Source organism: Mizuhopecten yessoensis, unplaced genomic scaffold (genome assembly GCF_002113885.1).
Source record: "Mizuhopecten yessoensis strain PY_sf001 unplaced genomic scaffold, ASM211388v2 scaffold10585, whole genome shotgun sequence".
NCBI classification, from domain to species: Eukaryota; Metazoa; Mollusca; class Bivalvia; order Pectinida; family Pectinidae; genus Mizuhopecten; species Mizuhopecten yessoensis.
Genome location: NW_018408620.1, coordinates 340,916 through 353,392, shown reverse-complemented (window position 1 = coordinate 353,392; position 12,477 = coordinate 340,916). Strand labels below are relative to the sequence as shown.

Here is a 12,477-nt window from a genome sequence, read left to right as displayed (position 1 = left end):
TCTCTGTATTTACAGTAACCTCCCCTGAATGATCCCTGTCCCACTACACTGTGGTCTCTGTATTTACAGTAACCTCCCCTGAATGATCCCTGTCCCACTACACTGTGGTCTCTGTATTTACAGTAACCTCCCCTGAATGATCCCTGTCCCACTACACTGTGGTCTCTGTATTTACAGTAACCTCCCCTGAATGATCCCTGTCCCACTACACTGTGGTCTCTGTATTTACAGTAACCTCCCCTGAATGATCCCTGTCCCACTACACTGTGGTCTCTGTATTTACAGTAACCTCCCCTGAATGATCCCTGTCCCACTACACTGTGGTCTCTGTATTTACAGTAACCTCCCCTGAATGATCCCTGTCCCACTACACTGTGGTCTCTGTATTTACAGTAACCTCCCCTGAATGATCCCTGTCCCACTACACTGTGGTCTCTGTATTTACAGTAACCTCCCCTCAATGATCCCTGTCCCACTACACTGTGGTCTCTGTATTTACAGTAACCTCCCCTGAATGATCCCTATCCCACTACACTGTGGTCTCTGTATTTACAGTAACCTCCCCTCAATGATCCCTATCCATTGACCGGGTAGCGCCTCAGTCAGGTAGAGCAATAGCATTACAACTGGAAGTTAGAGTTTGGATCCTGTCTAGCCCTGTGCAAAACCCTTTACCCTCAAAACATTGATGTTGATTAGGTTTAGTTTATTTCACCATTATTATTTTTTCATGAAAGTCCTGCAAGGTAAGGTTTTCTTTTCAGATATGATTAAATATCATATCTACAGTCATGCCAGAAAAAAAGATTTCCTATGTGTAGTAACAATTATTGGTAGTGGTATGGGGATCCTTAACTTTTGTAATGCTTTTGTATAGAAAATGTTCTCTAATTAAATGTTCCATAAAGAAGTCATAAGTCTGGAATTGGAGTAGGTAGGATGAAAGTGTCTTCAACAAGATTCGTCAGTTTGGAAATATGATATCAAAGTTTTACTTTCTACACAAACAAATGTCCCACTGTTCAAGACCGACTGGTCCCTTTGTCAAGCTATGACTGAATGAAACTCTGTCGGTCATGAAACGTTGCGACACGTTTTATAGCACATTGTTTGTGTAGAAAGTAAAACTTTGATATAGGATGAAAGAGATTTCCATACTGGAGAGATTTGAATATTATATTATATCATATTTATTTAGTATTAATCCTTTTACCACCATAGACCATAATGGGCTCATCCATATCAATGTATGGTAGAGTCTACCACAGTAACGTAGGGATGAAAGGGTTAACAGTTTGACTGTCTTATGATATGTTGACATTCTGATCCCAGGACACATAGCTGGTTAACTTTTACTTATTACAAATTTAACTATAAGTCAGAGTAGTGTATCATTTCTCATTGGTTAACAGCATTTTTTTTAATAACTTTAATTTAATATATTCATCACTAGATGTATTTCTATCAAATATTTATACAAGAGTACCGCGGGGCGGAACAATATACGCCCGTCGAATGTCATATATAGTTTTATATATTTTCTTACATTGAAATAAGATCTGCATCATTCAAAGAGTGGTTAGCTGACATGCTATAAAAATGTAGGAGAAAATCTCTGGATTTTTTTATTTTTTTTTGAAATGAACAAAGGGCAATTATTTTTGCAAAAATCTTTGAATCAAAATTCTTTTCAAGGAAACACAACGACATATCATGATTATTTATCCTCCTAAGTTTCAAAGAAATCTGTCGAAAATGTAGGAGAAGATCTCTGGACAAAAAATCCAATACTGAAATGAACAAAGGGCAATAACTTTTAGAAAAATTGTCGAATCAAAATTCTTTTAAGGGGGACACAATTTCATATCATGATTATAATGTATACCAAGTTTCAAAGAGATCTGTTGAAAAATGTAGGAGGAGATTGTCGGACAAAAATCAAATACTGAAATAAACAAAGGGCAATAACTTTTGCAAACATTGTTGAATCAAAATTCTTTTCAAGGAAACACAACAACATATCATGATTATTTAGCCTACTAAGTTTCAAAGAGATCCGTTGAAAAATGTAGGAGGAGATTGCCGGACAAAAATCAAATACTGAAATGAACAAAGGGCAATTACTTTTGGAAAAATTGTCAAATCAAAATTCTTTTAAGGGAGACACAACTTCATATCATGATTATAATGTATACCAAGTTTCAAAGAGATCGATCGAAAAATGTAGGAGGAGATTGCCGGACAAACAAAAGTTAACACCGGACGGACGGACGAACGGATGGACAACGCCATACCATAATACTCCCGTCAAATTTGACGGACGTATAAAAAGGTCTTTGACAGTAGTTTTATGTTAGTGACAATAATTATTAGTTTTAACTTGATGGAACTCTTTACGCGGAACTTAAACAATTTTGTTTTGTTCAAACTATCACATCATAACCTCGTTATAATAGAAAGTTCTCGTTCAATTATGCTAACTTCTCTGTGAATGGTTCATCAATATATTTCCATTAAGTCGGGTAAGAGGATACATATTTCATTTAAAAAATAATAATAATGCATATATCCGTTTGATAAACAACCTAGAGTTCACATCAATATACTGTACCAGACTAACTCCATCAATCCCCTTTTATTGACATAACACAGTGGTGTCCGAGTGGGAAAACTGCTTTACTATGCCCAGATGTATTGTGAGTTGGAGTCAGGAACTTGTCATGTTCTGTGTTTTATAGATTTTGCGATGATAAATTGATGTCAGTTGATGGTCACAAATAATGGTTAGGACAGTGCAGGCTGTTAACATGTTGAAACATTAACAAGAGAGGGACAATGTGTTGAGAAAGAAGGCTACCATTTAATTTAGCACAAGTTTTGCATCCATATTTTTGTATTGTTTTACATCCCACCGACAAATTAAGTCATTTAGGGCCAAACAAAACTGTGAAAATAGATATTCACCAAAAAATTACATCTAAGTAAAACTAAATAGATTACAAAGTGTAAAAGATGCAAAATTACATCAACAGCAAACAAACTGGTAGTAAAATATATAAAAACGTGAACAATATGCCGTGATCTTGACCAAATAAGGTCGTGACAGCAGTTCACCAGGGATGCTCTAGTGATGTTACACACGTGAACTTTGATTCATCAACCTATTTTTAGCTTTAGCTGTAGTACATCAGATGTTGACTTGTTGGAGCGTTACAGACCCATGACCTCCGTGTTGGAGCGTTATAGACCCATGACCTCCGTGTTGGAGCATTATAGACCCATGACCTCCGTGTTGGAGCGTTATAGACCCATGACCTCCCTGTTGGAGTGTTATAGACCCATGACCTCCTTAAAGTCTCCACTGTCCTTTCCTACAATCTTCACTTCGAGATAATATTTACTTAAAGCTTGACTCAGAGACACTCCTCTTGACTCTCACATTCTATCATATTACTGACTCCAGGATATAAACCAGAACTATAAGCCAAAGGCAATGGTAGTATTGCAACGCAATATATAGTCCCTCACCAGTAATGATTTCTTTATTTTCTGCAATCCATAGTCCCTCACCAGTAATGATTTCTTTATTTTCTGAGCTGTACACTTATATAGGTCACTGACATACTTCCTGTACTCTCCACCCATGCCAAAACATATTTGCAAACCAAATCTTGTTAGACCAGATGATCCAGTTTTGCTGAAATTGGCCTAGTAGTTTAGGAAGAGTTGTATACTCTGGGAAAGAATTTTTCAACAAAGGCCATAACTCTGTAAAAAGGGTCGGAATGAAAAAACACTACCTAGATGCATGGTGTCAATGGGATAATTACTATATCAGTAGACTTTCAATGAAATTGGCTCTGTAGTTAAGGAGGCGACAAAGGTTTTCTCAACTTATCTGAAAACTTTCGTTGAAAATGGCCTAGCAGTTTTGGAGGAGTTGTGCGGAAAAGGATTTTTCAACAAAGTCTAAATCAACAGTGCACGCACAACACAAACAACACCCATATAGTAAGTCTTACCATGGTAGCGACAGGGGCAACTTGGATCTGTAACAACCAAACTTTGTCTTCACTTTTTATATTCTAACACTTACTCTAAGCATAGAAATAAATAAAACATCTCCCCTTTTTTGAAACATGCAGATTTAAAATGACATATTTGTATATAAGTTTTACAACTTTTAAATAGTCTGATGTTGGTTTCTGGTGAACATTCACGAAGACTTTCATGATCTGTATTAACATTTCCTGATGTCAAAGCTTTATTTCTTCTAATGTTTAATTTAACAGCAGACATCAAACTTAGTTTTCAATACACATATAAGGTCCTTATCTCATGGATATTTTTCTGATGCATTAACACAAAAATACTTACATTTCCATTTTGCATTCTCTAAATGGTCTAACCAACTTTTATAGTGAAAGTCCCGAAGAACTATTACATACAGTTCTTGTCCAACAGTTATCAAATAATGATAATTTCAGAATATCAAATTCAAACTTTGATAGAAACTCCTGAATGATTCGATTGACACTTGTTGCCAAACGATAACTTCAGAAAACATCACCTTGACCTTTTCCCATAAAAAAGGCTATTCCACCATTTAAACAAACAGTTTGTTTCAAGTATATGATGAACCAAATGACAACACCAGGACAGAGAAATCTTTGCTCTAGTCAAACTTTCGCCCTTCACCCATAAACTTAATTTATGCCCTATGTAAAATTTTGCTCTTCACATAAAATTACTATGTATATTATATTATCTAAATAAATTTACTGAAATGATAAATTTACAAAAGGTGAAAATTTCAACTACAACAAAAAAAAATCTCGATATACAGTGTGTTTGAACATAACTTTATTGTCCACCATCTTTTATGATAAATAGATCCATTTGTAATGAAAGTATATCACGTTTTTTGCTCCTTTTGCAAAATCAATTTCTCGACAACCAATCACAAAAGCATCTATCCAGGAAAATCCACTGAACAATTTCACAGTAAAATATTCTCACTTATACATGTATTATACCAATACTTACCAGCTCCACTTCCACCTCTGGGGTCTCAGGATCTGTATATAAGTACTTCCTCTTGGGGCTTTTTCCATACGTGTGACCAAACTCTGAGGGGAGCTTTGGTTTATCTAGTTCATGATATAGGGGTGGGGGAGGTCTCGATTTAGAATAAGGAGGTGGATGGAAATCCTCAGGTGACATTTCTGAAGGTGGAGGGGGACTACAAATTTCTTCTTGTGGTGAGTCTCTAGAAGGAAATGCTGAAAGAACATATAGTATCACAGTAAAAAAAGCATCAAAGTGCCGAGGGCACTTAGGGATGCTGTGTATGAAGGATTCAAATAATGGAATAAAGGAAGTGGTATATCAGTACAGAATGGCAGTAAATAATAAAGAACATGTTATTGAGCAAGGGTCATAATAGTCTATCCCTTAATCATAATTTTCAATAAAAATATATATAACAAGCAGGTTATTGCTAAAACAATATAGTTCCCCTAATGGCTACCATTAGCAGCATAAAAAATAAGTAACGATGACCATGACCCATCAGCCCTGAAATTGAAACTTGTCTGATAGTATGGTCCTTAATTAGTGTTTCAAATTGATGGAAATCCTTCAAGGAATGAAGCTGCTACAGCGCAGAATCACAGACTTATGCAAGTCCCTTGTGTATCTTTCCTTCTCTCGATATTGTAACGAAGGTTAAAGACCTATAGAATTCTTCAGTTTCTGGTTAATGTGAATAATATGTAAATACGGTTTTAATTTTTGATGTTCAATATAATATATTCACGAAGCACTTGTATTATACTAATCAGGCCATTATCTAGAGACTGTATTGGGAAGGTATCTACAAACTCGTTAGGCTCAGCGCTGCTATCACATTGGGAAGCTATTTATAAACTTGTTAGGCACAGCTGCTGACGGCTAATTTAGTATAAGTCAACATTCTCTTTCACTTGGAGACTTTCCATTGAGACAAAGAAAACACGAAGCCTACTTTATCAAGGACAGTTATCAAACAGTCGTTCAACAAGTCGCGAGCATGAAACTACGCAATGATGGACAGGGGGAGAAAACTCTTACACACACACTTTAGAGGATTGGAATACGAGGCGTAGTAATTTGAACCAAATACAGTTTGGAACTTTCACTGATTAAAAATGCCACTGTTAAAGATCTTTACATATTTTCTTTGATTTGTTTGCCTTATACAAATATATTTTACCATATTATAGCATTGATCCTTTCATGAAATAATGAACACATTATCTAAAGATCTTTCGCGGAAAGAGATAAAATGATGTTGTTGTTTTTTGTGAAGAAATTATTCAGTCCAAAAAGCGTAATAATCTGAGATTGATATAGTTTATGATGCTCACTGAAAAAACTTGCCTTTTCGTAATATTTTAACAATTTTTCTTTGATTTAATGATCGTTTTCAGATGTATTTCATAATTCATTAATCCTAAGAACATATCCTAAAAGTTTGTCCCAAGACTGAGTGCTGTACATGGATTTGGTGCACTGAATATCCAAAATTGTATAAAGGAATTGTCTAAAAGGGTCATACATTGAGTACATCACCTGGCATAATAAAATACAAAAAAAAAACAATTAAACCATTTGTGCAGGAAAAATATTATGTATCCCTATACAAAAAATTACTCGCGGAAAGAGATAAAATGATGTTGTTGTTTTTTGTGAAGAAATTATTCAGTCCAAAAAGCATAATAATCTGAAATTGATATAGTTTATGATGCTCACTGAAAAAACTTGCCTTTTCGTAATATTTTAACAATTTTTCTTTGATTTAATGATCGTTTTCAGATGTATTTCATAATTCATTAATCCTAAGAACATATCCTAAAAGTTTGTCCCAAGACGATACTCAAAAGCTTGTCCCAAGAACATTACCCAAAAGCAAGTTCCAAGAATATTATCTAAAAGTAAGTCCCAAGAACATTACCCGAAACTTTGTCCCAAGAACATTACCCAAAACTTTGTCCCAAGAACATTACCCAAAAGCTTGTCCCAAGAACATTACCCAAAAGTAAGTCCCAAGAAATTTACCCAAAAGTAAGTTCCAAGAATATTACCTAAAAGCTTGTCTCAAAAACATTACCCAAAAGTTTGTCCCAAGAAATTTACCCAAAAGTAAGTTCCAAGAATATTACTCAAAAACTTGTCCCAAGAACATTACCCAAAAGCTTGTCCCCAGAATATTACCAAGAAGCTTGTCCCAAAAACATTACCCTAAAGCTTGTCCCATGAATATTACCCAAACACTTGTCACAAGAACATTACCTAAAAGCTTGTCCCAAGAACATTACCTAAAAGCTTGTCCCAAGAACATTACCCAAAAGCTTGTCCCAAGAATATTACCCAAAAGTAAGTCCCATGAATATTACCCAAAAGCTTGTCCCATGAATTATTACATAAAAGCTTGTCCCAAGAACATTACCCAAAAGCTTGTCCCAAGAATATTACCCAAAAGTAAGTCCCATGAATATTACCCAAAAGCTTGTCCCATGAATTATTACCTAAAAGCTTGTCCCAAGAACATTACCCAAAAGCTTGTCCCAAGAAGTCATTACCCAAAAGCAAGTCCCAAGAATATTACCCAAAAGCTTGTCCCATGAATATTACCCAAAAGCTTGTCCCAAGAACATTACCCATGAGCCTGTTCCATCAATATTACCCAAACACTTGTCAGAAGAACATTACCCAAACACTTGTCCCAAAAACAAAGAACATAACTGTATTCCCTGTTTAAGGCCACAAGAGTAATGATAAAGGTTGTGACATTGGGATTCTAATTTTTCAATAGTAGTGACCTTGACCTTGGACAAATCATGCTACATGTAATATTAATTTTGTTTATGTTAAATACATTGTTTTTCAATAATTTGTACAAACTTGGTAGCCCTTCATCCCAGTTTGCTTCTGGCCAAATATCATTACCTTAGGCCTTTTGGTTATTTAGAAGAAGTTGTTTAAGGTAAAATATTGACGCTGGACGCCGCACCACAGCATAAGCTCACTTGGCTCTTCGGGCCAGGTGAGCTGAAAACAAGAAATATGGTGATAGGACAAAAGCACATAATTAATCCCCATGGGCCAAGAGTTAGAACATGAATTCAGTATCATTTCAAAATAACAATGAAAACATTATTAGATTAATTGTTTGACAGGTTGTCATAGTTCTTATTTCTATTTCAAGCATTTAAATATTATCAAATGGTACTGTATGGGACTAAAGAAAAGATCACAAGTGAACATGGGTGTTAATGTCTTTAACCCTTTAACCACTGTAGACCATATGGACTCATCCAGGTCAAGGTATGGTAGAGTCTACTAAAGTTACCTAGGGGTGAAAGGGTTAACATGCTTGTCCTTGATGTATTACATGTAATTATTTTCATGAACATGCTAAATATGATGACTACACTTAATTCCATTACCAGCATCAAACATTTTATCAATATCTGAACGTTTCCTTAAATATGTAAATAGTATGAGTGCTGTACATGGATTTGGTGCACTGAAATTTCAAAATTGTATAAAGGAATTGTCTTAAAGTGTCATACGTTGAGTACATCACCTGGTATAATAAAATACAAAAAAAAACAATTAAACCATTTGTGCAGGAAAAATATTATGTATCCCTTTACAAAAAATTACTAACATTTTATATGATGCATATTTTCTCATGGATGAGTTCCATCTTTTCCCTATTGTATCAGGGTCTTAAGGAAGAAAGGCCCATCAATTTCCAACTGAATTTATATTAATACAGGCCTTAAGGTAGATAGTCTCATTACTTTCTACTGTATACAAACTTTATGGAAGAAAGTCTCAACAAATAACGTTTAACTGTAAAAGGCATTTAGGTAGAAAGACCCACTATGTGACCAATAGTTTATTTCATACAGGAATTTATGTTGAGTCCAAACCTCTTTTCTACTGTACACAGGCCTTGATTTTTTTTTCACTTTGTCTACCTTATTTTATGATAGACTAGCAACTATTTTATCCAACATTTTTATCAAGAGATGTAGAATTACATTTTAGGAATACAGCAGCCATCTCAGAAGTTTTTACACAGCACCAAGGACTTTGAAAGAACAAGTTTCCAAGACTGATCAAATATGAAACTTTGGAATACAGATATGCTGTTTGTTTTTTGTTAGTATGACAGAATCTAATCGTTACTGAAAACTAGAGCATGCAAAACATGAATATGTCCCTGCACCAGCTTTGATAGGAATGGATATATACAGAAACTGAAATAAAGGAATGGAGCTTTATGCAAAATCTATCCAAAACTCTACTCTAAACAGAAAATTTAGGTCACAGTGACCTACATTTGATAAACTGTAGTACTCCTTCAGATGTTATCAACATATGAAGTATGGGGGCTGATTTCTGTTAGTAGAGTAATTAAGCTAAATAAAAAGTCTAACCAAGATATTTGGACCGATGGAAAAGGTGCACACTTAATAATGCCCAATAGCTGGTGGGGGGACAAAATGGTTAAATTAACAGATTTCTCTCCATTTCTGGGACAGTGTTCTGTTTTGAATACTCGATGTGTGATATGTTTTGAAAAGGGTCAAAAACTTTCTACAACTGAAAGAAGAGTTCCTGTCTTTCTGTCTTCCTTACTGAAACTTTTTATCACAGGATGTTTCTCTTGTCCCACATGAAGTTTATTCATGGTCTACTTTGTGGCCTTAAATGAACTGATTCTTCTGATGGGGTGTTTAGACTTCCAAAAAAACACCTCAAACCTGTTCATATGACCACCTCTATTAAGAGACCACCTGTGTTAACAGACCACCTCTATTAAGAGACCACCTGTGTTAACAGACCACTTTTCATGTTCCCTCACTGTATACAATTTCTTTGTGAACTGAACCTGAATTAACTGACCACTAAGAAGGGTTTCATTTGTAGCCAGCAGCCAGTAAAAATACCTTCCTACTACAGATATTTCTCCGGCTATGTTCACGAAAAGTTCAGAAAATGGTAATGACGTACTAGTGCTATGAAATGTGCTGAAATTAGCTGCCTGATTGGCGTTGGATACACCTAACTTGAAATCCTAATGAAAACCCTACACTAGTGTTAAGAAACCACAAATTGAATAACTCAGCACAAGAATATTATTTTAGTTAGCTGGAGATTTGTAATTACCAACTGGCTTGGCACAGGGAATAGTTTTAGCTAGCTTGAAATTTATCATCACCAGCTGGCTCGGCACAAGAAATAAATTTGAGACCCTGAAAGTGGTAAGCATATTGTACAAAATTTGCTTTTTTTACCAAAAAGGAAAGAAGCAAAAGCAGGGAAACCAAATATATATTGGTTGTAAGTTCTAAAGTATGAACACTCTTACCTTCTCCCACACCATCTGATGAAAAAACAAAAATGGGCTAGCATAAAATTGTGACAATCAAAATGAATGAATTAGCATGGCTTGTTTCAGAATAGGTATATTATGTACACATGTAAAGACCAATAGACACAGGTACCATAGCTCATGATAATGAATGGCCAATTGGTTATATGAGAATGTAAATCATACTTCATCATTAAATTCTGATAATTCAGTTAATACATTTTTCATATAGATGGAGATTCTGATATGTGGTATGTCTTCAACTCATTTTTATCTTTTTTAATTATGTCTCCACCATAACAACTCAGAAAAACAGTTTGTTTGATTGCTACTTATTAATTTCCAGTATGACAATTCACCATTAACTCATTCACCCATGAAGACACATTTGAACTCTTCCAATTCAAAGGTTGGAACAGTCCACTATAACAATTTCAGGGTGAATGAGTTAATCAACATAACAGACGGACCTAACCAATTAAAATAAATTAACGAAAAAACACATATAATTGGCCTGTTAAAATTGAGAAATAACAGAGCTATGATTTCTGGTCTGTTTTTTATATTTCAATTGAAGTATCCACACCATAGAAGGAAAGCTGCATACACCTGCAATTTCGACATTTTTTCAGAACATAGAATTAATTTTTAGGAAAATGTGCAAATATTGGGGATGAGATGTGGGGAACTAAACCCAAGGGAGGAGATTTGTGAGGCTTTTGGCTCAATCAAAAATGCAATGGTGACATCATGTTTATGAGATATTCAATTGACATAATGATACAATTGTTGTGATTAGAGAATCCCTTGTTTCAACCCTCAGATGAGACAATGATATCTCATATTGGTGAAATGTAGATACATCTGTTTAGTGTATGAAAGCCTTTCAGCCCCTCAAGGATGTGATCGAGGTTGAGATGGGGAAACTTAGTAGGAAGACTTAATTTCTTAAACATGAGCTTGACCTTTGACCTTCTAAACTTGACTGATGACCACCAAAACCGCATCCTGTACAGAATTTGTTGTTACCATCCTATGGTGTAAATTTGAGTATCTTCTATGCAAGCATTTTACAAAACAAGAGGCCCATGGGCCTAAACGATCACCTGAGTCTACAGTATTTATTTTTGTTGTTGAAATATGTACCAATTTGAGTAAAAAATAGTATAATGTTAACTTAACTTTGTCAGGACCATGAGCTGATCATTCCTAGACCAATTTTAAGTGAGATCGGCCTATTAGAACTTAGTAGCAAAATAGCGGCCATGGCAGCCAAATTGTATTTCTGATTGACCCGAAAAATAACAACACTTTGTCAGGACCATGATTCGATCATTCCTACAAAGTTTCAGTTCAATCGGCCAAGTAGATCTTTACTTTAAGTTTGAAATAGTTTACCAAAATGGCAGCTGTGGTGGCCATATTGGATTTCTGATCGACCTGAAAAATAACAACACTTTGTCAGGACCATGAGTCAATCATTCCTACAAAGTTTCAGTTCAATCGGCCTAGCAGAACTTGACTTTAAGTTTGAAATATGTTTTCAAAATGGTGGCCGTGGCGGCCATATTGGATTTATGATTGACCTGAAAAATAACAACACTTTGTCAGGACCATGAGTCGATCATTCCTACAAACTTTAAGTTCAATCGGTCCAGCAGAACTTGACTTTAAGTTTGAAATAGGTTTTCAAAATGGCGGCCGTGGTGGCCATATTGGATTTCTGATCGACCCAAAAAATAACAACACTTTGTCAGGACCATGAGGCGATCATTCCTACCAACTTTCAGTTCAATCGGTCCAGCAGAACTTGACTTTAAGTTTGAAATAGGTTTTCAAAATGGCGGCCGTGGCGGCCATATTGGATTTCTGATCGACCCAAAAAATAACAACACTTTGTCAGGACCATGAGTCGATCATTCCTACCAACTTTCAGTTCAATCGGCCCAGCAGAACTTGACTTTAAGTTTGAAATGTAAAATGTTAACGGACGACGGACGACGGACGACGGACGACGGACGACGACGGACGAAAACGGATAGCAATAG

The 12,477-nt window shown here is 35.5% G+C and overlaps 1 protein-coding gene across 4 annotated transcripts in view; it reads right to left on the bottom strand.

The window, feature by feature from the left end:
* LOC110461164 overlaps positions 1-12,477 on the bottom strand; it is a 36,334-nt gene that overhangs the window by 18,466 nt on the left and 5,391 nt on the right. For 2 of the 4 annotated variants that reach the window (XM_021514505.1, XM_021514507.1), the window contains 3 exons: positions 10,427-10,441; positions 5,047-5,282; positions 4,023-4,049 (listed from right to left, as the gene is read on the bottom strand). In XM_021514505.1, the coding sequence (XP_021370180.1) occupies positions 4,023-4,049; positions 5,047-5,282; positions 10,427-10,441 (278 nt within the window). The remainder of the gene's footprint in view (positions 1-4,022; positions 4,050-5,046; positions 5,283-10,426; positions 10,442-12,477) is intronic. The other 2 variants (XM_021514506.1, XM_021514508.1) reach the window with 2 other exon arrangements.